The sequence below is a fragment of the Pseudomassariella vexata genome (assembly GCF_002105095.1).
Source record: "Pseudomassariella vexata strain CBS 129021 chromosome Unknown BCR38scaffold_25, whole genome shotgun sequence".
NCBI lineage: Eukaryota > Fungi > Ascomycota > Sordariomycetes > Amphisphaeriales > Pseudomassariaceae > Pseudomassariella > Pseudomassariella vexata.
The window spans coordinates 240,130-264,901 of NW_024467980.1; the positions used below are offsets into that span (position 1 = coordinate 240,130).

Consider the following 24,772-nt stretch of genomic DNA (forward strand, 5'->3'; position numbering starts at 1 on the left):
AGGGCACGGTTTGACATACGGGAGCACTTGTAGAGGTACCGGGGGCTTCGAGCCTACGGCGTATTTAATAATAATAATAATATTTAGTTCAGATTGTCCAGACAAACAGTATGTAAAGGGTTATCCTCTCTTTCTACCTGAAATTCTACACGTTATAATCCAAGCAAAATGCAATTATTCATGAAGATGGTCCGATAATATCGGGGGACTGTCATTATTATTGAATGCGGAAGTGACTTGTTTGCTTCAAGGAGGGTGAAACTTATTATCCAGGTATAGATGATGGAGCTCGGAATTTCTGCTAGTAAGTGTGTCGGGATACTCGCGGCCTGTAAATATCTCTCCTTCTTCTCCCGTTTTCCTCTCCACTCAAGGCAAGAAGCTAGCAGCACCGGGCAGACACATATGGCTGTATACCTCTACGCAGTGGAGGAAGATCTAGAGGGCGCGTTTTCGTGGTGATTGAGTCCGTGTAGTGGCACCGATTCAGCGCCCGATCAGATCAAGGAGATGTTCGACATCCTGAATAATCTGGCAGGAATATACCACCTGTTATGAAGAAAGGGAGCGGAATGACGGGTGATGATGCTAAATCGACAGACCGAACAACCTGCTGGACCTTCAAGGCTACTACACCAAGACTGCCAGTCTTGGAAGGACATATGGCCACGTACCGTATGTTATGGGCCAATATGACCACCACCCATCGAACCACACAAGTCCTGCCTGTGGGACAGGCATCGTTCATTCCTGTCTATATAAGGCCCTTATGGCCGCTGTTCACTTCTTTCAGGACTCTCCAAAGATCATGAAATTTTCAATACAAGACCATTTGCCACAATCCAACACAACCTCCACAGTCGGTACAGGCCGTGCTGCCAACGGCTTCAGCTTCCGGCTCAGGAAGTAGAAGAAACGCAGAGAGTGAAAGTCCGACCCAGATAAGGGAAAGGGGGATGACTATGCCTTTTTGGAGCTGGGCCTAAGTCCCCTAGCTCCTTACATATAAGCTGGCACTGAAGATATGCTCTAACCTAGGCAAAAGCTAAATGTTTCGTGCCCGTGGCGCACCGCCTGTATGCTACGTGCAGTGCTTGGGCCATTTTCTCATAGGTAGGCCTCCGTAGCTGCAGCCTTTAGGACTCAGTCCCATCATTATCACCAATATAACCCTCTTGCCTGTATTTCCCATACTAGTCCTAGTACCTGTCTGGTCAGGACGCGGGGTTTGATGTTGTTAACGACCGGATGGCCCGGAACAAGACGGCTTAGTAATTTAACTCATCCTAAATATATTTACCAGTTGTGATCTCCTTTGAAAAAGTAGTCGGCTTTCTTGCCATAAGGATTTGATTTATCATTTTCTGATATTATACTTGATGTACTCACTCCGTAGCATCCGCTAGCAACTTCCAATATAACATCCCAAAAGACCCGAGACGGCTGATCAGTAGTATCATGATCAAAATGTCACTCTCAACGGTGGTGGCAGCCTACTCCCTGATCAGACCGGTAACGACTAAACCAATAATCACACTTGAAGAACACTTTCTCTCCCGCGGCGCCGAAGCCCACCTCGACCCCCGCAATGAGAACTTCAAAGCCATCCCGGGGATCTTTGAACTACTCCCTGAGCTCGGCCCTCGTCGCATTACGGACATGGACGCTGGCCAGGTCACTATGCAGGTTATCTCCCACACGCTTGGAGACCTGTCCCCGGCCGAGTGCCGAGAGTACAATAACCAGCTTGCCGAAGCCGTGCGCTTTCATCCCGACAGATTCGCTGGTTTCGCCGACCTTCCTATGTATGAACCCCAAGAGGCTGCGAAGGAGCTCCATCGAACGTGTTCCAGGGAGAAGGATGACGGGATGAAATTCGTCAGTGCGTTAGTCGATAGTCATACCAAAAGCGGATTGTACTACGACGACCCGGAATTTGACGTGCTCTGGAAGGAGGCGACAAACTTGGATGTGCCCATCTATATCCACCCGACATGGGCATCTGAACAGGTCTTCACTGCGTATAAATCGCCCCACCTCCCAGAGAACGTCACAACGTCTATCCTTGCGTTCGGTTTCGGCTGGCACAGCGATGTTGCGGTGCACATCATGAGGCTGTACGCTGCGGGGGTGTTTGACCGGTTCCCTAAATTGAAAATCATTATCGGGCATATGGGCGAGATGATCCCGTATATGCTTCAGAGGATCCAGCAGGTATCTTCGCAGTGGGGGAAGGAGAGATCATTCCGGGAGGTGTGGGATACTAACTTATGGTTGGCGACGAGCGGAAATTGGGCGTTAGATCCGTTGGCCTGCATTTTGCGGAATACGAAGCACGATAGGATTATGTATATCGTAGACTACCCATTCGCGAAGAGTCTTTATGGGTTAAAATGGTTAGAAGAGCTGGAGGAGAGTGTGATGGTTAGTAAAGAGGAGTTGGAGGGCATTCGCTGAAGAATGCGGCCAAATTATTGAAATTGAATGTAACCCTGGTAACAGAAGTTCTTTGAGTAAGAGCCCTATTTTCATTTACATACGCTGTTCCACTCCTATCTATTCAGTTGACTGTGGGATTTCGGTCACCTCTAGATTATTCGAAGGCATCGTCCATCCCTCTCCATCAACTCCGCATCAAAGTCATTTGGCAGTTCTTCCGGGAAATAACGGGAGGATGCCCACCCACTGCTGCGTCCAAGAGATAACCGATGTGCATCGGATTGGCTTTGCAGAGTTTTTGGATAGGGACGAATCTAGGCACTACCCACGTCGATTTCAGTAAACGGCCATCCCTTCAGGTATCTAATACTTACTGCTGTTGTTTTTCTGTTGTCTCCTATGCTTGTACGTTGGGAAGAGACTAAGGCTGGAAGCCAGCCTGCGCTATCTTGATGGGCCCCGGTGGGCTCCTCAGTTGGGCTGGCTTTGGAGAAACGCCTTGCTCGGTGATAATTTCCATGATTGGTATACAAATATATACAAGTAACATGGTCAGTAGCGTGTCTCCTTACGATATATGAGCCTCTTGAAGACTAACAATGGACTTGGCAAGGTTCATGACTAGCGTGTTGAGAAGAGGAGGCGGCATGCTGTTAAATAATACCGATGTGCATGGATATATCCAGTCTTTCACGGAACGGTTGAAGCATGCCACGAATTGTCTTGCTCTGAGCTCCGGTTGGCTCTCTCAAATAACCTTCCTAAGCCGATTTATGACGCCAGCGTTTGGATTAAACGGGCTACGGCAGGTTAACAGCTACCCTTTTTTCTGAAAGGCTGAGCTGGCAGAAATGCCCCCATCTCTTTCAATGGTGCGGACGTCGTCGCTTACATCGCGGCCAATGCTACAAGCATATGGAAACAGGCACGTGGATGTGAGAATCGGGTCAGGCACCAAGGCGTTGATTCAGGCACTCTGCCGTCGGTGCAGGGCGACCCCTAAAGCAAAAATATTAAATAAAAAAGAAATTAGCTCAATGGTAGAGCAACCGTTTTTGGTGGTCTTCAGGATGCTGCTTTACAGATTTACCGGATCTGGAGACTTCTCAATCAGCATCGGAGACGCAAACAGAACTGAAGATCTCATGGGAAGTATCGGTGACTTTGTCAATATGTTGCCATTTGTGTTCCGCACCGAGGCGTCTCTTCACTTCGATGAAATGTTGCAAGAGACTCGATCCAAGACTCTCGCGGCGCTGGCTAAGTCCCGCGTGCCATTCCAACTTCTTCTTAATTAGTAGGTCCCCGTGCATTTGACTACCAATAAGTCCTAGAGACAGTCGCTAACGAGATTCTTCTGTCCAGACTTGGCGTTGCACGATCGGCAGTGCCCACGCCCATTTCCCAGGCCTTTATGGACTACCGCCTAGCCCGGGGAGAGAAAATGAGTTGGGGAGACTGCCAGCTTGAGTTACTATCCTTTCAACAATCGAAATTAGCATACTATGTGGCCATGGATATCATTGACAATGCCGGTGGGAACTGTCATCTCACATTTATCGTCCGCGATGACTTGTACAGCCAAGCAGACGTAGAGCAATTTGCTAATAGCTATGCCTTCCTTGCCAACGCCTTTGCTGCACAGCCAAGTTCAACTCTGGGCGAGGCAGACGTGTTTTATGACGATGAAATGGAGGAAGCACTGAACTTGGGCAGAGGTCAGTTCTTTACATTCCAGAGTCGCAGGAGGGATACTTGTAGTAGTACTGTTCCTTGGCTAACTTGTATTTACAAATAGGTCCGCTGTACCAGCCGCGAGAGCCTTGGGAAAGTGCGATCATCCATCGAATCGACGATAGGGCCAAGATACATTCTAAGAGAATAGCAGTAATCGCTGGGGACGGCAGCGTCGCATCGTATGACGACATCGTACACAACAGGGTTGACGCTATAGCTGCAAAACTTGAGTCTATCGGTATTACGACCGGTTCACGGGTAGCAGTATTGCAAGAGCCAACACCTGACTGGGTATCTGAAGTGGGGACACCATGGGCTCGGGCGGTTCTTGTGAATGAAGACACAAGAGGTCAGGTGCACAAGTTACACTCCAACATGAAAGTTGTGAGCATCTCGAACAACAAACGTCGTCCGGGGTATCGAACTCCGATCTGTGCGTTGCCAGATACTGTATCTACGATTCTTTACACTAGCGGCTCTTCGGGAACGCCTAAGGGTATCGTGCTCACGCACCGGAGAATGAAAGCATGGCTCGAGCCTTGCGGGATGCTGTATGGCATGAGGACAAGCGGTGAGGTCATCCTGCAGCAAAGCTCGCAGCGCTTTGACATGTCTCTGATGCAGATATTTACTGCCTTGTGCTTCGGTGGCAGTGTATGCCTCCTCCCACAAATATTCCGTGGCGACGCCCGTGTCATCAGCGAGACCATCACACTGCCCAACTACAATGTGTACATCCTCGAAGAGCAAAGAAGGCCCCTGCCGGCAGGTCTGCAAAGGGGGATATACATCGGAGGAGCCGGTGTTGCACGAGAATATTTGAACAATCCATCACTGACGGCAGAGAATTCATGTCCGATCCATTTGCCACGGCTGATGACCGAGCCAGAGGCTGGAATATGATGCAGCGGACAGGCGACCTGGGCCGGTGGTCTTGAGTTGACCATGGTGCTATTCTTATCGAAGGTCGCATCTCTGCGACACTATGGTCAAGCTACGTGGCCTACGCGTGGACCTGCGAGAATTTGAGATTGCGATACTACACGCTGGTGCTGATGTGCTGAGTGAGGCCGTCGTTTCGGTCCGCCGAAGCTCCCCAGAGTCGCCCGAGTTTTTTGGTTGCTCACGTTGTCTTCAAGCAAGACTTGGCGCAGAGCAGAAAAGGAGCACACGAGCATCGTCTGCAGCAGCTTCGTGTACAGATTGAGCTTCCACTGTAGATGCGACCTGCCTTCATCATCGCATTGGATACGTTGCCCCTGATGTCTACCGGAAAGCTTGATCGCAAGGCTGTCAGCACGCTGCCCATCCCCGAAGCTGATGCAAACGTTAATGATGATGTTGTTTGGACCTCGACCGAGGAGAGGCTGAAGGCCGTTTGGGAACAAGTTCTCGAGAGTCCTGCCTGTATCACCCCAGCGACGGATTTCTTCCACGCCGGCGGCACCTCACTGCCGCTCCTTAGTCTGCGCGATAAGATCAGAACCCAGTTCGGAGTCGAACTCAGGCTATTGGATCTATTTGAGGCAAGCGTGCTATCTAGCATGGCACGCCGAATCGAGGGTCAAATCGATACGCTGGACGTCATCGATTGGGACGAGGAGACGAGACTGCCCCCGTCCTTGGTAGAAATGGACAGCAACATGCTTCAGCGGATCTCGCACTCCTAGTCCAACAAGGTAGTAATACTCACCGGTAGCTCGGGCCACCTCGGCAAGGCTCTTATCCACGCAATGGTTAGAGACGCGACAGTCAAGGAAATTCACTGCCTCGGAGTGCGCAGGGTTGCTTCCCGAACCGACTTGAAAGGTCTCGACAAGGTCACTCTCTACGAAGGCGATCTATTTCAACCACGTATTGGACTATCGCAGTCCGTCATTGACCATCTATTCGGCCGGGCACATGTAGTTATCTACAACGGCGCGGACGTCTCTTACATCAAGACATATCAGTCGATGCGACAGTCCAACTTCCAAACAACCAAAGATCTCGTCGAGTGGAGAATGCCGAGGATGATCCCATTCCACTACATCTCGACGGCCGGAATCGGAAACCTCGCCCCGGGTGCGACCCTCGGGGAGATCTCGATGTTACGGCTACTGAGTACATCAAGAAACATGGTCCTCTCCCTATTGGATTATATAGTCACTACCAGTTTGTTTCCAGACACGGACCCTGAGTTCAACAATTGCAAACCTTGCAAAACGCCCGAAAGTCCGCCTTCTAGCTTCTGTGTCGGATGTGTCTTCAGCTTCCCTTGATCCAGGAGCCGCTGGAAGACAGCGAAGTACTTCACTGCGAGAGCAAGCTTTTCCGCATCTGCCGAGCTCTCGTAGCCTCTGGAAAGCAACACGTCTTCACCCAAACCTTCATAGCCCAGGACGAACTTGTGCCGCACCACCCGGCGAGTGCGCAACTTTTCCTCAACCATCTCCAGCGAGATATATTTGCCCCCTGTCCGGCCAAGCGCCGCGTAGCAGTGCGCAACCGACGCCGGGTCGGTGATGCAATCGTAGGCATGCTTCAGCTTGCCGTGGGTGCGCTTCTTGATCTCGTCGGCCACGTCAGGCCGCATGTAGTCTACCGCTTCACCGTCGGCAACGCCACGGGCGCGGACGAGGTCGAAGTTACGCGGGCTGCACGTCACAATGGGTTCCAGCCCGGACAGCCGCAGAAGCTGGGTGGCCAGCGTACCTGTCGCCGTGCTTCCGCCGTATACCAGCACCGGGAAAGGCTTCTCTGCAGGTGAATCTGGAGTGGCAGGTACTGACTCGAGGGCCAGCGCATCCCCCGCCCATAAGGCCATGACGTTTGTCATCAAACCCACCCCCAGAGTCGCGGCCTGTTCCATAGATAGATCCCGTGGTACCCGGAGGAGCAGTTCGGGGCGTACCCGTATATACTCTGCGAACGCCCCGTTGGTGGGGTCGCTAGGGTTCGAGCCATGAACCATGCCACACACTTGGTCGCCAATGTGGAGTACTGTCTTGGTGTCCGGGTGGATCGATGCTACGATACCTGAGAAGTCCATGCCTATGATAGCACCGGGCGTAGGGAAGGCCGCCCCCATCTTGTAATCGCTCGGGTTAAGCGCTATTGCCACCGTCTTGACTATGACTGTTCCGGCTTTGAGTGATGGGAGAGGTACGTCGACAGCCAATCTTGGGGCGCCATTGTCGTCCTGAATTAGAGCAGTTTGCGACATAGGGAGCATGGGCGTTGAGTCGGTTAGCATTGTTGGCTTTGGTCGGTGTCAGTACAGCAGGTGTTGGCTTGATGGGTTTACATCCTTTCCAAGTGGAGCCGCGAAGAATTTTAATATTTAAGCCTAGATTTGATTTCTCTATTGAAACCGCCCCCTTGCCAATTTGGGCAATTCAGCGCCGACTCTTTCAACCATCGGCAAATTTCTGGGCAGTGCAGTATTTAACTTCTCGGAAAGTGCTAGGTTATTGCTGGTTCTAATAAGTCCCGATATCTTCTTGATTGCCCCAGTTGAACATGACAGTGACATCTTTGAGCACAAGTTTTCTGTCTCCTCTTTCTCATCTATTGATACGCATCACGAATCAGGCGTGACTACATCATAGTCAAGTCATCCGTGACGCATCTATAGTAAAAACCCTTATCTCGGCCTGATACTTAGCGAAAAATGCGTCTACAAATGGTTTTTTCCTGTGTGGATCGCGCGCGCGTCATTATTGCGTTCCTTTGCTCTCATCTGAAGCTTCCCCCTGCGGCTCAGCTTTCGCACGATTGCATCTTTCATTCTCGTGCTTCAGGCCGTACTCTGTATTCAGTTTATCTCGCAGCACAATCTCGTAAGCCAGAGTAAAATCCGTAGCCCCTCAGCCTCAATCTCCTCGTAACTTGAGAAGCTCTCCCGTGTTTCCTGTTTAAGTTGTTCGAAAGTCTCAGATGGCCGCGGTTTTTTGGCGGCCCTCAGGGGCAAACTTGCGAACTCGAAGCACAACCATTTCGTCTCGAACTCGAAGCCATCCACCAACCATATCACGTCGAACTCGCAACGTTTGAAAGGCCGGTACAGCTTCCCGTGCGGAATCCTACTGAGACGAAGACTGCAAACTGAAACGAATGTCGACATGATCTGAGGTGAAAGATGAGTGGCTGTTGGTATGCAATATTGTTGGTAAAACTTAAGTACTTGGGTAGTCAACGTTCAATGGGAGAAATGGATCGAAACCAGCGGAGACATACGTATCATCCAAATATAAATCGAACCGGCCAGCTACACTGTTACAACCCAACTCTCTGTTAGAAGCGAATCTCTCTATGTGAAATTGTGATGTGTCCAATCAACCAGCCAACTGTGTAGCTGAGCTTGCCCAAGTTATTGTCAAATGCGTTCGTTGACTGCAGTTCGTCCGATTTCTTGGGCCCTTCGACGGACTCGACGGTCTGCCGAAGCACTGGCTTATGCCCAAACCTTTCTTCTACGGTATGTGGACGGTAGGTATGCTCGTCTTGGTATTGGAGAAAGGCTCAGCTCGGGTGTCTGAACCGGGTCGATCAATAACACTTTCCGCCAAGGCCTCGGCCAGATGAGAGGGCGGGCATGAAACAGGAAGCTTATCTTCGACGAAGGGGAACGGCATAGGTACCAACTCCTTATTATGATCCTTATGAAAGCGCAAGAGCAAGTGCAGCGCAGGTGTAAGTAACAAGCCCCGACTTTACTTAAGCACCTGACCCAGGTACCTATCCTGGTGTACGCATGGTAAACCCAGCGTTTTCCAAGTAGTTTTCTTCCCACATCCACATGTCACGAGGATATAAATATAAAAGCGCACACAGAAGTCTCATATTACGACGTACAGTGGCTTCGAATTCCCGACCATATCCCAGGGGTATCATAATCACAAAAACGCCATCGTGCTAAGGGCAATCTAAAGCATACCAGTTCAGGGACTTCGTCACCCCACGTACATAAAGATCGACGGAATGGTCGATGGAATTCCCATCACTTCTCCATCTGCCCCGAGCACAGCACTGCAAAACGCAGCCGATGTAGAATCTCAGCACAATACAACTGATAGCTTATCCCCATAGGCAGGCCCGCATTGCATCACCCGCGATCCATCCCAAACCAAGCCACACAGGTCAACGTCCTACAAGACAGGACACGGGAATAGTCTCCTATCCATCTTCAACCCACACAGCCAATCCCATTGGAAAATACTCATCCATGGACCATGATCCCAGCGTGACGCCTACCTGCGAATACTCGCCATGGCCTTCCGGATATCGCATGATACAAATGGGACTTGGTCGCTGCGGGTTATAGACGTATCAACAGGGTTCCACTCAGCAATCCCTACAGACTTCAGAGATGGAGGAGATGCGAGTTGCGCTGTATGGAAAAAGAGATTGCCGCTGGCTGCACTCGACCCTGTCAAGATAACCAGTACGCGTTCCTCTTACCAGCGCAAGAATGAATGTCACTGACTGCATCCGACCCTGTCAGAATAACCAGCACACATTCATCCGCGCCTCGACTTATGCAGGGCTGAACACGTCGCCGGCTGCACCCGACCCTGTCAGGATAACCGGTACACGTGCATGCCATTGCCGCGCAACTTTTGGATCTCAACTCCTACTCCCATCTCGGGAATCCTGAGCATTCGCCAGTCCGCCGTTCACCGGAAGTGATGCAACCGGGCCAGCTTTTTCGGTAACTTGACTGGGGCAGAGCAAGCTGCGGGATTGTCTCCCGAGGAGAGTCGCGCCCCATTTTGCCATTTCGGACGTTCTAGGGGCGCAGCCATCTAGCTGTAATAGATAACCAACGGGCTTGATGCAGTTATCACACTGACCTGCCATTTGCCTCTCAATCGCGCATGCCTCGGCGAGTCCGTCTCGATAATGTCGATGCCAATGCTCTCGTAGTTCTCGCCTCGGAACCCTGTACCCGTGGTAATCCTCGGCCATCAAGTTCCAACAGAATCTGGGCTGCACTCCCCGTCTTTGCTCGTGCACGCGTCAGTCGTTGGGGCTGCATGGGTTCATGCCCAGATGCCCGCGACCATTGGTCTTCAACTTGGGCAAGTACTCGCGCTATGTTCGTGATCTGTGCTCGAGCAGGCGGCTTGGTATATGCTCGTTTATGGATGCGTTGCGTTTGTCTCTGGAGTGAAGGTGGCCGTCTCTGCGATGTCTGCCTCCGTGTGACCTGTTTCCCGATGTTGTCTTCGGCACGGACCTCAGAATTCCGCTGCTGCGGTTTACTCAGCTCGACCAAAACCCGTTCAGCGTTACTGATTTTCACCCTTGGGGTCTCCTTCTTAGACGACAGCTTGCGAACACGATGTATCGACTGCCTTGATGTCCCTTTCCACTCAGCACTACTGCATCTCCGATGTGTTGTTTCCTGCCGTGCGTTATCCCCACTGCTATGAATCTGCGGACTTTCACGTCGCTGTGATAATTGGTAGTGGTCTTCGGGTGGAGATATTGGCGCGGTGGTCGGTGCTTCTAGTTCTTGCAGAACCCGTTCAACGTTGCTGATTCTTGCTGGCTGGGAACTTTGGTGCGACCGTTTCTGGACGCGGTATGTTTTCTTCGCCTCCGTCCTCGTTCTCTTTGATTCTCTCGCCTCGACAATCGTCGATTGTACCTCCTCGGCATCGTATACATGCTCAAGAGCCCTCGTGAATGAATCGTCAGAGCCAATATCCGGTGTCTCTGTTCTCCTATTCCTCATATCTGGTGCAAGCTCATACGTCTTTGTTTCTAAGTTGTAGTAATACGGACCGTCGTCCTCCGGTCTGATTTCGGAAACGATCTCAAAGATACCCTTATACGGGTCATAGATATACGGGCCATGGTTGCAATCAAGCTCACTGTCGGACCAGTCATCATCCAACACGGGCTTGTTCTGGGACTCGACATTCGGAGCTGAGGATTGCTGCTCCGGTCGGCTCCGGTGCATCATGTCGCTATAGTCTGTTGTTGGTATTGATGAGTACCATGAGGCGTATCTCAGGTTCAGCGTGTTGTTACTGCTGGTGTCTTCTTCGACGCCGTCGCTTGTGGTCATTGGCGGTGATGGGAGCCGCGATGTTTGCTCAGCTTGGAAAAGACGGAAGGCTTTGCGTCCATGTTCGAATCGTGCGCGGCCGTATTCTCGCGAAGTCTCGTCTGGTAATTTCGCGCGAAATCGGGGCGCTCTGAATCGAGGAGCCATGTTAACTGTGTTGTGGTTTAGGGCGTGAGTGATGCGATGCGTCGTTGAATCAGTCAGCCTTGCACCAAATTGATGTTACGGTAGTCTAGGTGCTCTGGAGCTACGAGTCATGTGACTTGGCGTTGGGAAAATGCCGCTGCTCGGTGCTTAAACAGAGACATGATTGGTCCAGCCATCCTGAGACCCGCCGTAACTGCAATGCGACGCGACTCTTCCACTTTAATGGTATGCGACCGAACTTCAAATGCCAATACGGCTGGTCTTAAGGTTTGGAGCTTCAATTTTCGGTGTCAGTTCAAATGTCCTTTAGCACTCAAGTGGCATCCGAAGATGGAGATGAATCCGGCCGATTCGCCACACTCTCCCCAGACAATCAAGCAGCACAAGATGCCTTGCGCGACGTGGTGAACTCATTGCGTGAAGATGGAGGCGACGACGGCTACCAATCCAGCTTCATCGAAGAAGCTGCACCAGCTTCTGGCCCCAATAGCCAAGCTCCTAATTACCAATTCGTTCTCTCCTTCGATCAATTCCCCGGCGGACCCGACGGAAGCTGGGAGTTCGGCGCAGGCTCGTCGGCAGGATTTTACCGTGATGTCGACTTGCTCCTCTGTCCATTGAGGGCATTGGACTCATTGGACGATGCACCGACAGATGATCGAATCAACCCTACAATTGGGCTAATCTCGTTACACCCCAAGTCTGGATCCTTCCTCCTCGAAGCCATGAGTGAAAAGCACCCCATTACCTACCTTTCTGGCGACGGCAACACCGACACCGTGCTACACCATGGCCAGACTTCGGTTCTACATATGACCCGGAATCGGTTTCGCTTTGGCCCGTTCCAGTACCTACTCGAGTTCCACACTCAACACGAGAGCCGTTTCGTGGCGGCGCGAAACAGGTATATTGCGGACAACATCTTGCCCCATGGCGGCATGGATATTTACCCGCAACTTGACCCTCTTCCCCGGCAGGGACACCACCGAGTGCGAGACAGTGTTTTCCATCGCACCATGGCATACGGTGCATTTGGCATGGTCAAGTCGGGTGTGCACATGCGGACCGGCGATGCAGTTGCGATTAAGACTCTACACTGCAAAGCGCGGCAAATTCCATCTGTGCGAAATGAGCTTAACCTTGCCGCATCTTTCACGCCAGTATGGCCAGGCCCTCTATTGGATCTCTTACTACTTTGACACCTTGCTGACGTAACTGCAGGACACAATTGGTATCATACCAACTTTCGACACTTGGTGCGAACATGGTCTTTCCCCGCCCTGTTTTGGCACCGCCATCGAAGACGTCCATCTGGCAATGCCACTTGCCAGATATGATTTTGACTCTACACCTTGGGCAGACGTAGACCCAAAAACACGGCTTGGCCTCTTCCACCAGACGCTGCAGGGACTAGAGGCAATACACGATGCCGGGATCATGCATCGTGATATTTCGCCTAGGAATCTGCTCGTCCTGTCCCTCGATCCGCCCGAAGCCAGTATATGTGACTTTGGCAAAGCGTTGCGCTCCGGCAAGGGTCACGATACGACTATTGGACCGATTGACACAGTGGCGCCAGAAGTCTGGACCTCGAAGGAACGAGGGTATTCCAATGCCATCGACATCTGGAGTTTGGCATACACGTGGCTTTGTTCGCTGCAGCGACCAACGAACTTAAGGCACAATGCAAAGACAGACCTGCAACGGCACAAGAAACTAATTGCCACTCTTCTGGCATGTGATATATCACCTGCGTTGCGGAACTTGATGCGCGATATGCTGTCATTTGACCCCCGTGATAGGCCGACTGCAACGGAGGCACTGGTCCATGAGTTATGGGAGGAGATCGAAGAGCTACAGGCCGGGAGCCCTGAGCTTGGGCTGCGACACCCTGAAATTCCGGCAAAGAAGAGACCGCGCCTTGATGATGCTTCAGCTTCAGCGGATCTTGGCCCGTTGGCAAAGAGCCACAAGATGGTTGCTTCTTTGCCTGATACTCTACCCTGGACCTCTGGGTCGGGATCGGCTGGTGAGGGCGGGAACGACGGAGGATGAAACATGTGGACTTGAGTCAGTACATACAGATCCTCCCCTTCGCTGGCTGCCACACACCAGCAACTCTTTCCACCGGATTGGGCTAGAAAGTACAAGCCAACCACCTAGTCCATGGTGCTGCGTGACGAGACGTGCGACGCTGCTCCTGTGCGTATATCATGCAATGTTGCATCGCATGACGCAACAAAACGATACCGTGCTTCCCCACTTCTTGATCCCGCACATTTCAATGCTGGTATCATTGCCGGCAGCTGCTGAGGCGGCCGTATTCAGTGGAATCCCCGCTCCTTCCCGTTTCACCGCCCGGAGCCCATCTGGATGTCGGGAAAATTGTGACCCGTCCGCCGAAAAACATGTCAGTTGGAGGTTGAGGGAGCTGTTGGTATCAATGTCGGTAATATTTTGGCAAAGAAACTCAATCTTGCTTTGATATTACCGGAGGCCACAAAAGCATTGGCGGGCCAAGCGGCACCGCCATGCTCTGTGATTTTCGCTCAACCGGCGAAGAGACGGAACATATGTCTGAGCAACAGGCTGTGAACGAAGAGTGTGCGGGAGAGAATCCGGGAGAGGAGCACGGAGATGCCAAGCGAAGGTAGAATACCCGATGAGTTAGTCCTCCAAGGGATTATTTTCAGGTCTTGGTGGTAGTCCTAACGGAAGACTTGGAAATCCACTTACTTATTCGTTAGAGTTCTTTACACTGTAGCCTAACTGTTGGCTATCTCTTTCACTTCCGCCTTGATCACGGCACAACGGTCAGCTTGTTCGAATTTGCCAAACTCGGCAATATACGTAGTTCTTCAATATCTCATCGATCAGTCATCTCCATCCCTTCTTCCTCACTCAAGTCTCTATCGTTAAGACGTTGAGCAAGGTTCCATAATGGGAATCGCAACACAATCCCGGAAGATAGGTGGAACCATCAGAACCACCATAGAAGGCCCTCACGCCAGCACGATGTGAACGGTAAATTGGATGTTCATAGTCATGATGAGGAACTAGAACTACCGATGCCAACCGGACGAGAACCGAAGCAGTGTGACAGCAAACGATATTCTCATCAAGCCGAGCGAGACCTTGTCGCAATTATCGGCAGTACTGGTCATGACACCGGAACTCTGCTAATATTGTAGAAACTGAGTCTCGTTACGTCTCCATGATCAAACGGACTAGATCATCAAGATGACCTGTATGGTATCCCTCGCTCTGTTGTTTTTCGACCCATTCATATATCAGTCCAGTGCCTAAAGTCGCGTATTCCAAGTTCATAATTTCATCATAGGTTCGAACTGGACCGGAGCTGTGAGATGAGCTGGAAATGTGTTTTTCGCCTCCATTTTGGGGCGTGGTCATAGTATTTCAGGACTGCCCATATGACGATTAGGTGTGTTATCACAGCCGGTCCCCAGCAGCAATGCAATGAGATTGCCTTGATTCCTCATTGAAGCAAGTTGGAAAGGGGTGATCCAAAACTTGTCTCTTTCATCCACATCTTCGGCCACACGGCGAATAAACTTAGCCACTATATCGGCTTGACCATGGAGTGCTGCGAAGGATAGTAGACCGCGACCCCAAGGGATGGAACCGGCGAGTTCTACTTGAGAACAATCGAGAAAAGTGTCAACTACATCATAAATGCGGAATATAGCGGCCGTCAAGATGGGTTTATTGTTCCACTTATCGAGTCAGTTGACGTCGAGATTTTCTCGTTCGGGTAATTTCCTTACAACATATAACTTGCCGTCTTACCGCTTTCGAAACTACCGTCTCATCGTCTCTGAGCCGTGCATTAACTTGCAATGAGGGGAACTCAATAAGGAGGGTGAGTGCGTTGGTGTCCTTCCCGAAAGCCGCAATCTGGAATGGCGTGCTCCCCACTGAATCACGCCAATTGATGTCTGTCTTTACCCGTTGCTCGGCGATCGTCGATCAAAGATTCCAGTCGGCCTCCGTTGAACTTTTTCAGTGCCCAGTCAAGACCATGTCCCCATCCCGGCCAATGCGGTGACATCGATCCGCGGTTTGAAACTGGCCATCTTTCGTAGAATAAAGTAGCGGTGGTTCGCTACCAGGGTGTTAGCTGTCATGGAAGTTGGGGTCGGTGTTGGGATGACCCAACAGGAATTCTGCCAGACTGGTTTCGAGGCGTTCCACGGCTTGGGTCAGAGGAACGCCGTAGTTCGTGTCGAGTCCCCTCGAGCCAGGATAGGGGAACTATTGCCTCGTTTCGTAGCGCGCGCAGCAACAGACTATCGATATGTGATCAATCCATTGGTGAGAGAGAAGCGTCCTTACAATATCAACCTTGTCTTTCCTGAGTGGGGCAAGAAGAGCGGTGGTAGGGTTCGGAACTAAAACATTTGGATCGCAATCAGGCCTGGAGAGTAAGTGAGTAGCAACCTACGCCATATCGTGGGATGCCATAAATGGTAGCAGGATGTCGCCGACAGCCAAGGATCCTTCGAAAATTGCGCAGGTCTTTAGTATTTCGGGGCGGCAAGTACGCAATTTTTCCAGTGCCTTGTAAATGACGAGAGGCTCAACACCATGGCTACATGGTGATCTCATTGGACCACGGTATAGTCAAGAAGTGGGTATTCCTCGCGGAGATCGACAAGATGCAGCCGAGGTTCTTCGTAAGGCCTTAGACTTGTTACTTCCTCGGCAAAGAGGCACCAAACAATTTCCGTGGCCAAAATTCAATCTATGGCCACATCCTGGAATCCCCATCTTTGATAAAGTCGTTGGCAGACTTCCATTCTTGCAGTTAGTGGTCGCCTATCATTACATCTAACCTAGCGCCATTGCCCAGCGTAGTTCCTCGAGTAGAAGACGCCACCTTGCAAAGCACAACCAGTGGGAAACATTGGTTGCATCTTCCCTATCCTTGTTTGGGATTGTGCTCAGAATTGTTCAATACAATTCGTGCAGTTCTGGCGGTAGTCTCCCGGCCCCCTTTTCGATGGCAATCATTGGCTTGCCTGTCCAGCAGAGATTGAGGAACCTAGGGAGAACGATCGCAACCCACTGGCATACTCCATTCGATCTCTCGAGGACGGCATCGATAATGGGATCGCCCGATTGGGTCGGATCTGATTGATCTCGAATCACGTGAAATTCGATGTCGGTCATGTTGTGATGATTAATAACGACACTAAGTCCATCCCGAGCAATAATCGGATAGTGCCGACAGGAAAGGCAAATACAGAGCGATCCATTCAAGCCCTGAGCCCTTGCGACCAGTGACGTAAGTAGTCGACAAGACCGTTGGCTTCCTCGTCACTCTCGCCGATAGCGTCAACGAAAAGAAATACTGACGAACCATGTACATCATCCGGTAGCGCCGTGAGTTCTTTCCTGTTTCACGTGTTTCACGTGAATCGCACCGAGGAGTGCGGTGTAAGCTGATTAATAAGTGATCGGAAAAGTCCCTGTGCGCTTCATTCCAAGTACGCACCTTGACCGTGGACAAAATTCGTGGCTTAACCGCATACTCTCTATCTACGCGATAGTTTCATAATGACCGAAGGAGGGAATTCATGAATGTTGATTGGCCTACTCTAGGCTTTTCCTTGACCCAAAGAATAGCACACCGAGACTCCAGCCAAGTTCGATAATAGGATGGTCGCGATGCTACTAACAAGATTTGGCAATGGTAGGGCTATGTCATGCTGTCTCTGGCCCATGTGTTGAAAACACACAATCCTCAGAAACTCTGGGAATCAAGTTATCCATAATATTGAATGACTGAGTGGTCTTTGAGGCGGATTGATCTGCACGTTGTTCGGCTTCCGAACCGAGTTGGATAATTTGCCCCAGTCTCCCGTTACGGTTCGGTTCAAATGGACGTTCTGTACACATATATGAAGTAAGACAATAAGTAAAAAGATCCGATCTGAATTGGTCAATTAATACTAGCTCTGTACGAGCTGGCCCAAAACTGTGCAAGAGATCCAGCTTTGCCTTTGGAGTTTCATAACTTGCTTGTACATGGGATTTTCGCGGGACGACAACTTGCAATATCGCTGTGGTCAGCATCAAGGTCGATCTGGCTTTCTGGTTCCTGGTAAGCCAAGAGTCGCCGACTTCCTGTCACATTCTGCAGTCATTAGCTACAGGTTAAAATGGGTGAGTGTGACGGGTCAGGATAGTGCAGCGAGGACGATCTTGTTTACTGACGCTACCTGCGGCCCCGAAGTGCTTAGTATCGTAGAAGCTGAGAATTCGGTAGTCCTCAAGTTGTTGGCGGAAATCATCGTTGATTAAGTCCGTGAGAAGTGAATCACGCTTGAGTGATTCCAAAAACATGTTCTTGGGCTTTCTCCAGATGGTTCGGGCAGTGGATGCTACAATATCTCCAAGCGTGCCAAAGAAGGCCAATTCATATGTAGAGCTGCGGTACTCTCGAATATCCTATTATTGTTCGCATGGAATAAGGCTTGTGAGACGCGTTCAACGCATGTTCCTACGCCATACTTATGCAACTATTGCCAAGGCCAAATAACGGGTGGCTTACACATTTCGCAATGATACCCCAAGACTATGACAGACAAATATCAGAGGTCTTTCCGAGTCTTTCTGTAGTCCTCATCAGCCAATGGCCTAGTATCAAGCCTGGCCGCCCTGCGAGTTTTTCCGCCTCCAGCCAATTCAGAAGGTTTTCTGCTTGTTCTCGGACCCCCGCCGTTGCTGTAACCGAACAGCATGACGCGTGCTTCTGGTAACTGCTCGGGGAGAAAGCCCTGCAGCCACAAAGTGCCGTCGGCCGTCGATGCTGCTTCTACAGAGTCTTCATCACCTTTCGGATTCATGCCGGGGATGGCAACGATGCTTTTGCTATTAGTATTGTTTGAAGTTAACTAGAGAATAGGCCAACTTTAGTAAGAAACAGGTAGTTGAAGAGAAAAGAGAGCATCGCGTTACAGGGTAATTCAGGGAAATTGGTGTCGCAAATAGGGTGCGCTTCAATGGGTGCCAATGCGTTTAGACAGCTCTAGAGGCCCGTTGACCCTAATAATACCGCCTTACCAAGAGGTTTACCTCGGTACATCGGTTCTTTGCTGTCCTGCTAGGGCATTCCTTGACAGCCGGCTACTCAAGTAACCTAAATGATTGATTGATTCATGACACGCATTACTTTCAAGCTCCTAAAACGGGGTCAACCCACCGGGCCCACTCTATCAGCCCACAAAAGCGTCATATCACAGTGGCGCTATCGCTATCGCTATTGAAGTAAATCCCATTAATGGGCGGTAACCCCTACTGTTCAAACTCAGGTCATGGTGATGGCGCACTCTCCACTCTCAACATTGCACGTTCTGCAGACGCCCTTAGTCAGAATATCGTCGTGGCTGCACCACCAGCCTCCAGGACAAGATTGAATGCTTTATTCCGTACGCGATAGCAATATCACGACGGCTCGGTCACAATGGCTCAGCAACGCGACGACGTGATGGCTGCTGCCGTCGTCGGCAACAGTAACGAGGAAGGGCAGCGTAAACAGAGCTTCCTCGTTCGCCTACCATCTAGAACGACGCCCACTGCCAATGCCGACGGCGGCACAGCGGCATACCCCGTCACACCTATGCAGACTGGTGCACCGACGCCTTTCGGTAGCACCGCGGGAACGCCTCTTTATGAAACTGAACAGGTGCCCTCGCAGAATCAGACGCAGAATTCTAATAATGCGAGGCCCGAAGGTCCAGGGCGCCAGCAGACCACGTCTGTCGAGTCTCTAGTCAGCCGGTGGGACCGGCAGAAGGCTGTAGCCAGGCTCGGCGTGCACGATAGCTCTGTCGAGGCGGTGATGCCGGCATTACCAGGCCAGGAGTTCCACCTGGCGAGCTGGCTCATGAGTGGCCGGACGTTGGCTGAACCAACCTGGGCCTTCGCCACCAAGAAACCCGTCGACGAACATAGGTTGCGTGCCGCATGGGCTGCACTCCGGCGCCGTCATGCCAGCATGCGTTCGACTTTGGTCGCCGTACGGCCTGACGAGGCAGTCACGGTAGTGCTTCGGCAGGCGAGCGGCGCCAGCAACTACGCGACCTTTTCCAAGGTTTCGTTTTCCCCCTCGCAGACTTTGGAGGAACGTGTAAAAGCGCAGCTCGAGAAGCTTGCCCGTCAACCGTCTTCCCTCGAAACACCTCCCGTCAGACTCACCCTCGTATGCGGTAATGCGAGCGAGGGTGATGCTGTTCTCATTACCATTCATCATGCGGCCTGTGACACGCGCAGTATGGGCCTTCTGGTGCAAGAGCTAATGACTCTGTACCAGGGCAAACCCGTCTTGACCAAGGCCCCGTCCTTCCGGAACTTCGTCAAGGAGACGCTCTCCACCCACGACCGCGAGGCCGAAGAGCACTTTTGGAAGGAAACTTTGCGCGACTGCCAAGAGACCATCGTGCAGCCAGAGACGACTGACATTGACGACACGCACATTATGAAGACCGAGATCCTAGTTAGGGGCACCAAGGCCAGCATCGCCGCTGTTGACAAGGCAGCTGCATCGGTCCGTGTTTCGCCCGACGCTATCATCTACCTTGCCTTCACCCGCATCCTGGCTGAGAGGACGGGCTCTAAGCATCCCGTATTCGGCTGCTTTCACAGCGGCCGCGGGTCCATCGACTCGATCGAAAATATTGAGAGCCTGGTCGGGCCCTGCTCCACCATGCTGCCAACCACCGTCCCAAGCGGCGTCGATGTCTCTTCCGAGTATTGCCAGGACAAAAGCAGCAAGTCCAATCTCATCCACGCCCTCGAGTCAGTCCAGGAGCTTCTCGATGCCGAGCTTCCCTACGAGCAGTCGCGCCTTCGGGATGTGCTACGCTGGGCCGGGCTCGGCCAGAACGAGAGCGAGAGCGTACCCTTCAATACCTACCTGAACATTCTCTGGGATCACAAGCTGCAGGGCTCACCGCCTTCGCACGCTGACCAGCCGGGGGACTGGGAGCGTATGGACCTCGGCGTGCGCACCGACTATAGCGCGGCCGCGGCCATCCCAGGACGCACCACCGTGGACAATCTCGACACTAGTGCTGTCATGCGCCATCACAACGTCCTCGTCGATGTCGGCTGTGACCAGGACGCTGGAGTACTAGAGATACGGCTCAGGGCGGATGAGGTGCTTATGGGCGTTGATAAGCTGACGGTTTTAGCCCAGGCGATTGACGATGAGGTAGCTGGCTTAGTGGACTGCCTGTCATGTTGAGTCAATGTTCATGATTGAGATGGTTTGCTCCACCGCCGCCATCTTCGGTTGAACATCATGTCCGTAAATATATGTATTCGTCGGGACTCTCCGATATTAGTCAACGGTAAACAAAAGGTGTGATTGATGCTTACATGCCTTCAGATTTTCGCTTGGGCTCATGGTTGGGGGCACATCAACAGAGCTGATTGTTCAGTGGTTCGTTTTCGTAAATTCTGTCATGTACTGGTTCATGAAATCAGATGAGATACACGAAGAGTGCGCCAAGGGAAGTATCTTCATATCAATATTAACATATATAATAGGCAAGTCAGACGGACATATGAGTTGGACACTGCGTCGCTACCACATAGCAAATATCGTGATGATTCAACCATGACACAGAAAGTCAATCAAGGCTACTGTGAATCGTCTTCCTGAGAGGTATCTATAACGACTTCCCAAATGCGTACATTATGACCAGTGTTGCCACATCATCCATAGCGTCTTCCTTTGGCCCGAACCCTTATCGCGCTCGCTCCCTTTGTGCCTTCTTCCTACTGTCCCTACTTCTGAACACCCCTGTGGACTAAAAGGCCCTGTTCATCCTGTAGAGTTATTAACCATCTTTCACATACATGTGTCCTTTTAATCTCAAATGTCCTGCACCTCTGCGCGTAGTAATAATACCTGGTGCATTGTCACCTACGTCCCCTGTACAAGCTGGTTGGTTATGGCGCCGAGCTACTTTGACATCTGTTAATGTAGGATTTAACAAATTCCGACTACTGTATTGCTTTGGTTTGGTTATTTGGTGTCTCAAAAACTTTGGAGACTAACTAGGGTGATACTAATCAAGTTTCAAAGGGTTCCATGTCTCTAAAACAATACAGTGCAGAAACATATACCGAGCTCCTAGCATATGCGATGGTTATATATCGTTTGCGACCTGAGTTCCAAGCTACTAAGCAGTACGTAACCATTATTCATGTCTGTGAAAAGAATAACGCCAGTATTCAGCCTTGATATTCAGGCATAAGTGAACTATATTTCAGTCTATCAAGGATCTTCTCCCGTCTCCCCCGTTTCACTTATAATTTCGCACGCGCCGACATTCCATCTAACCAGCAGGTTTCATGGGCATTAATACAGACTACTTGATAGCATCATCTGCCACTTCTCCTTCTGGAGATCACAGCTCTTGCCCTGTTAAGCAAAAATATACGATCCCGATACGGCAATTTGTACCAGATCCTTACTAACGAATACCGGTCAAACGGAGTCTGGGCCCGGGTAGTCACCTGCCCCAAATGCATCAAGCTCCACTATCCCGAGGATCCCCTTCCGTGCCGCCGGCGGATGTTGGCTAGCGGACTTGCCCGTGAGTCTTTGGAAGTAAGCACTAGAGAACCCAGCTGGCTAGCCCAGCTCGCTCACGACTACCACCCACATTTCTTTATGGCATAGCCAAGTACAAGCGCAACGGCTGGGACACAGTCCACCTCGAGCACTTAACGGCCGTAGCGACGAGCCTGGAGCCATATGGTAGGAAACTTGCGAAAAGAGGAGACCCAAGATTATCCTGCCACAGCCTTACTACACCAAAAAGTGTGATGTGGATTCATAGCCTCACTTGGCCTTGACATGGTAGTTCCTGGATCTCTAATATTGAGGATATGAAGAGGAAGTTATTGTTGGATTGGTGACATTAGCTTATATCCCTCATTTCCATTTAACACCTGAAGACTTAGGAAGGGGATGATGAAAATGAGTGAGGGGGTTGGTTTTATCATTAGTAATATTAAGTCTGTTATCGAAATGATGGACTAAACCTCAAATCTACCTTAGTATCTCTTTATATAAACGTGCCAGATATGCAATTGGAAACATTATGCATATCACCACTAGAGGCACGCTCAAGCCTCATCATACGTGATATAACATGAGCCAGGATGTCCTCACCGCAGCACACGATCATGAGAAACAGAGCCAGCATTTGTTGCTTAATGTTGCTGAACGAAACTTAAGGGGCAGATCAAACAATGGGCACGAATAATGAGCCTAGGTTTTAAAGTTGTAAAGAATTAATTCTTGCAATAACTTCAGCCATCGATGGCATTTGTTCTTCCTGAAAACAAAGACTACTGACTTTATAATTTCATGAAGGACAAGGTAGTATTTATAGTAAGGAATCTAGGGTAACCTTGCAATTATTTGTTTCTGTAATGAGCTGATTGAGATCCCGTATTTCTCAAGATTCTTTGATGTCGTTGTTATTGTTGCCCAGTATTGGTCCAGAATAACGGTATTGTTTTCCCCTTGTCAATCTTCAAGCCCATCGTCCTATATTACGCCGTCTTTTCTGCCAGCTTCTAATATCTCATTCTCCAAAAACCAAAACTGTCACATCCATCTCTGAAAACTGTGGGAAAACTCACAACTCCCATATAACAACCTGTAACAACAACAGTCATGGCCACCGCAGTTATGTCGTACCGCGCCGAAGCGGACATATACTGCTCCTTGAACCCGGAGGACTTCAAATGGTCTGACCACATTGTGTGGCAATTCGACAAGAATAGCAACCTCATCAACTCAGGCCAGGTTTGGATTGTCGAAAAGCGCCCTGCCGAGCCCGAGTCCGCCTTCACGTCGATCCGCCCCGAAGACGAGCCCGAAGCCGAAGGCGACCGCTTCCGCGGCCTGCGCATACAGTACGCCCGGGAGAATTGGGGCGTCACGCTAACAGCGTATGACCTGGACGACCTTGAAAACCCGCGTAGCGCCTACCACAAGAACCTGGACGGGCTGTGCAGGTATCTCGATGGTATCAACTCGTTTGGTACCAGCACCTGGGAACGGAAAATCGAGCAGCTCGGAGGCGAGTGTGAGTTTGATGACTATTATGCCGATTTTGACTTCCTCGGGGAGCAGTATGACGACGAAGAGTACTATGAGCAGTGGGGGCTCGATGAGATGAATGAGATCTATAGTACCCTATGCGAGACGGGCATTGAAGAAGAGACAACCTTGGTCGAGCCTGAAGCTATCGAAATAGTCGACGCTGAAGCCGAGTCCCTCCCGACCCAAGGAGATAAGCCCGTCGAGCCCGTCGAGTCCCCTACGCGACCTGATAGTCCCGATGAGTACTGGCGTAAGGACACCTTCCTTGCCTGCAGCAAGCTCGCCAAGAAGGTCGAGAAAAAGCTTTCCGCCGCCAAGCACACTGTCGCCAAGGTGCTCAAGTCGATTTCACCGAAGAAGGTCGCTAGGAGCCTGAAGGAGGCGAGAAGATGAAAGCTGGCAAGAAGCTCCGCAAGACGAGGAAGGAGTCGTTGCCTTAAATGTGTCGCAGGTGAGTTTCCCTTCTGTTATTATGGACGAGGAAAATTTCAGGTAAGTAAGCCAAAGACCAAGTTAAGGAAAATTCTTGGTCATGCGGTGCTCGGTGAATGATTTGTTTCGCCGCTGGGCATACCTGTTTGCCCCTTCTATTACCCCTACGCTTAGCACGAAAGGGCCAATGCTCGCTGGTTTGTTTTACGATGCAGAATTTCTGTTTGTTGCTTTGATTCTACTTTATTTAGCTTTCAACAATATCAATAACGGCAAAACAAATGTTTACACCTCTCCTAATTTTACATGTTGCATTGGCTATGTATGTAAATAACGTAGCACCAGTACGGTAAATGTCACGAACCTCGGTCACAGTATGGATCCAAGTGGCCTTCATGAAAAGACGCACGGTAATACGGGCAGACTGATTTTTTAATTTTAGTTTGCAGTCAGTATAGTACTACCGCACAGTTGATATTGATGCACTCGAGTGAAAGGGTCGAGGCCAGAGCATTTAGATGGAGATTTATAACTCCGACTACGAACTTGTTAATTACTACTTGGGAATTGCAGGAAGCTGTGGTAATACTACTTTGCCACAATTCCACGACGTATTCCGTCCACAAAGGCACTCTTCAAGTTGCTCGACACTATGGGTCCAGTTACCGGGAGACAGTGTGATGTCAATGACGGATACAACATTTTGGGCGAGCAGGTAAACCCACTTTGCATACAACGTAAGTACAATGTCCGGAACAATTCCCGGGCTTACATTTGATGTCTTTGATTAGATAATCCACCTACCCTTA

The 24,772-nt window shown here is 50.6% G+C and overlaps 9 protein-coding genes across 9 annotated transcripts; 6 read left to right on the forward strand and 3 right to left on the reverse strand.

Moving 5' to 3' along the window:
* Nucleotides 1-1,467: 1,467 nt before the first annotated feature.
* On the forward strand, nucleotides 1,468-2,457 carry BCR38DRAFT_490903 (uncharacterized protein; the record flags this gene model as incomplete). The annotated part of the gene is made up of 1 exon (XM_040864587.1): nucleotides 1,468-2,457. The coding sequence occupies one exon, from the start codon at nucleotides 1,468-1,470 to the stop codon at nucleotides 2,455-2,457; it is 990 nt and encodes a 329-aa protein (XP_040709848.1).
* Nucleotides 2,458-3,952: 1,495 nt separating this feature from the next.
* Nucleotides 3,953-5,079, forward strand: BCR38DRAFT_490904 (uncharacterized protein; the record flags this gene model as incomplete). Its single annotated transcript, XM_040864588.1, has 2 exons — nucleotides 3,953-4,157; nucleotides 4,238-5,079. 2 exons carry the CDS (start codon nucleotides 3,953-3,955, stop codon nucleotides 5,077-5,079), a joined length of 1,047 nt encoding a protein of 348 aa, XP_040709849.1.
* Nucleotides 5,080-5,438: 359 nt separating this feature from the next.
* BCR38DRAFT_490905 (uncharacterized protein) lies at nucleotides 5,439-5,846 on the forward strand (the record flags this gene model as incomplete). The annotated part of the gene is made up of 1 exon (XM_040864589.1): nucleotides 5,439-5,846. One exon carries the CDS (start codon nucleotides 5,439-5,441, stop codon nucleotides 5,844-5,846), a length of 408 nt encoding a protein of 135 aa, XP_040709850.1.
* Nucleotides 5,847-6,046: 200 nt separating this feature from the next.
* On the reverse strand, nucleotides 6,047-7,455 carry BCR38DRAFT_451846 (zinc-binding dehydrogenase family oxidoreductase). The gene has a single exon (XM_040861485.1). The coding sequence runs from the start codon at nucleotides 7,409-7,411 to the stop codon at nucleotides 6,314-6,316; it is 1,098 nt and encodes a 365-aa protein (XP_040709851.1). The 5' UTR covers nucleotides 7,412-7,455; the 3' UTR covers nucleotides 6,047-6,313.
* A 2,206-nt stretch (nucleotides 7,456-9,661) lies between these two features.
* BCR38DRAFT_451849 (uncharacterized protein) lies at nucleotides 9,662-11,431 on the reverse strand. The gene has a single exon (XM_040861486.1). The coding sequence runs from the start codon at nucleotides 11,378-11,380 to the stop codon at nucleotides 10,025-10,027; it is 1,356 nt and encodes a 451-aa protein (XP_040709852.1). The 5' UTR covers nucleotides 11,381-11,431; the 3' UTR covers nucleotides 9,662-10,024.
* Nucleotides 11,432-11,679: 248 nt separating this feature from the next.
* Nucleotides 11,680-13,435, forward strand: BCR38DRAFT_490908 (kinase-like domain-containing protein; the record flags this gene model as incomplete). The annotated part of the gene is made up of 2 exons (XM_040864590.1): nucleotides 11,680-12,540; nucleotides 12,602-13,435. 2 exons carry the CDS (start codon nucleotides 11,680-11,682, stop codon nucleotides 13,433-13,435), a joined length of 1,695 nt encoding a protein of 564 aa, XP_040709853.1.
* A 4,493-nt stretch (nucleotides 13,436-17,928) lies between these two features.
* On the reverse strand, nucleotides 17,929-18,520 carry BCR38DRAFT_451853 (uncharacterized protein). Its single transcript, XM_040861487.1, has one exon. It carries the CDS (start codon nucleotides 18,247-18,249, stop codon nucleotides 17,995-17,997), a length of 255 nt encoding a protein of 84 aa, XP_040709854.1. The 5' UTR covers nucleotides 18,250-18,520; the 3' UTR covers nucleotides 17,929-17,994.
* A 130-nt stretch (nucleotides 18,521-18,650) lies between these two features.
* BCR38DRAFT_451854 (condensation domain-containing protein) lies at nucleotides 18,651-21,096 on the forward strand. Its single transcript, XM_040861488.1, has one exon. It carries the CDS (start codon nucleotides 18,867-18,869, stop codon nucleotides 20,646-20,648), a length of 1,782 nt encoding a protein of 593 aa, XP_040709855.1. The 5' UTR covers nucleotides 18,651-18,866; the 3' UTR covers nucleotides 20,649-21,096.
* Nucleotides 21,097-23,099: 2,003 nt separating this feature from the next.
* BCR38DRAFT_414756 (uncharacterized protein) lies at nucleotides 23,100-23,924 on the forward strand (the record flags this gene model as incomplete). The annotated part of the gene is made up of 1 exon (XM_040858965.1): nucleotides 23,100-23,924. One exon carries the CDS (start codon nucleotides 23,100-23,102, stop codon nucleotides 23,922-23,924), a length of 825 nt encoding a protein of 274 aa, XP_040709856.1.
* Nucleotides 23,925-24,772: the final 848 nt, after the last annotated feature.

What these genes read in the sequence shown, in the direction of transcription:
- BCR38DRAFT_451854 (XM_040861488.1), top strand. Translation starts at nt 18,867, where the DNA reads ATGGCTCAGCAACGCGACGACGTGATGGCTGCTGCCGTCGTCGGCAAC.
- BCR38DRAFT_451853 (XM_040861487.1), bottom strand. Translation starts at nt 18,249, where the DNA reads ATGAATCCGAAAGGTGATGAAGACTCTGTAGAAGCAGCATCGACGGCC.
- BCR38DRAFT_451849 (XM_040861486.1), bottom strand. Translation starts at nt 11,380, where the DNA reads ATGGCTCCTCGATTCAGAGCGCCCCGATTTCGCGCGAAATTACCAGAC.
- BCR38DRAFT_451846 (XM_040861485.1), bottom strand. Translation starts at nt 7,411, where the DNA reads ATGCTAACCGACTCAACGCCCATGCTCCCTATGTCGCAAACTGCTCTA.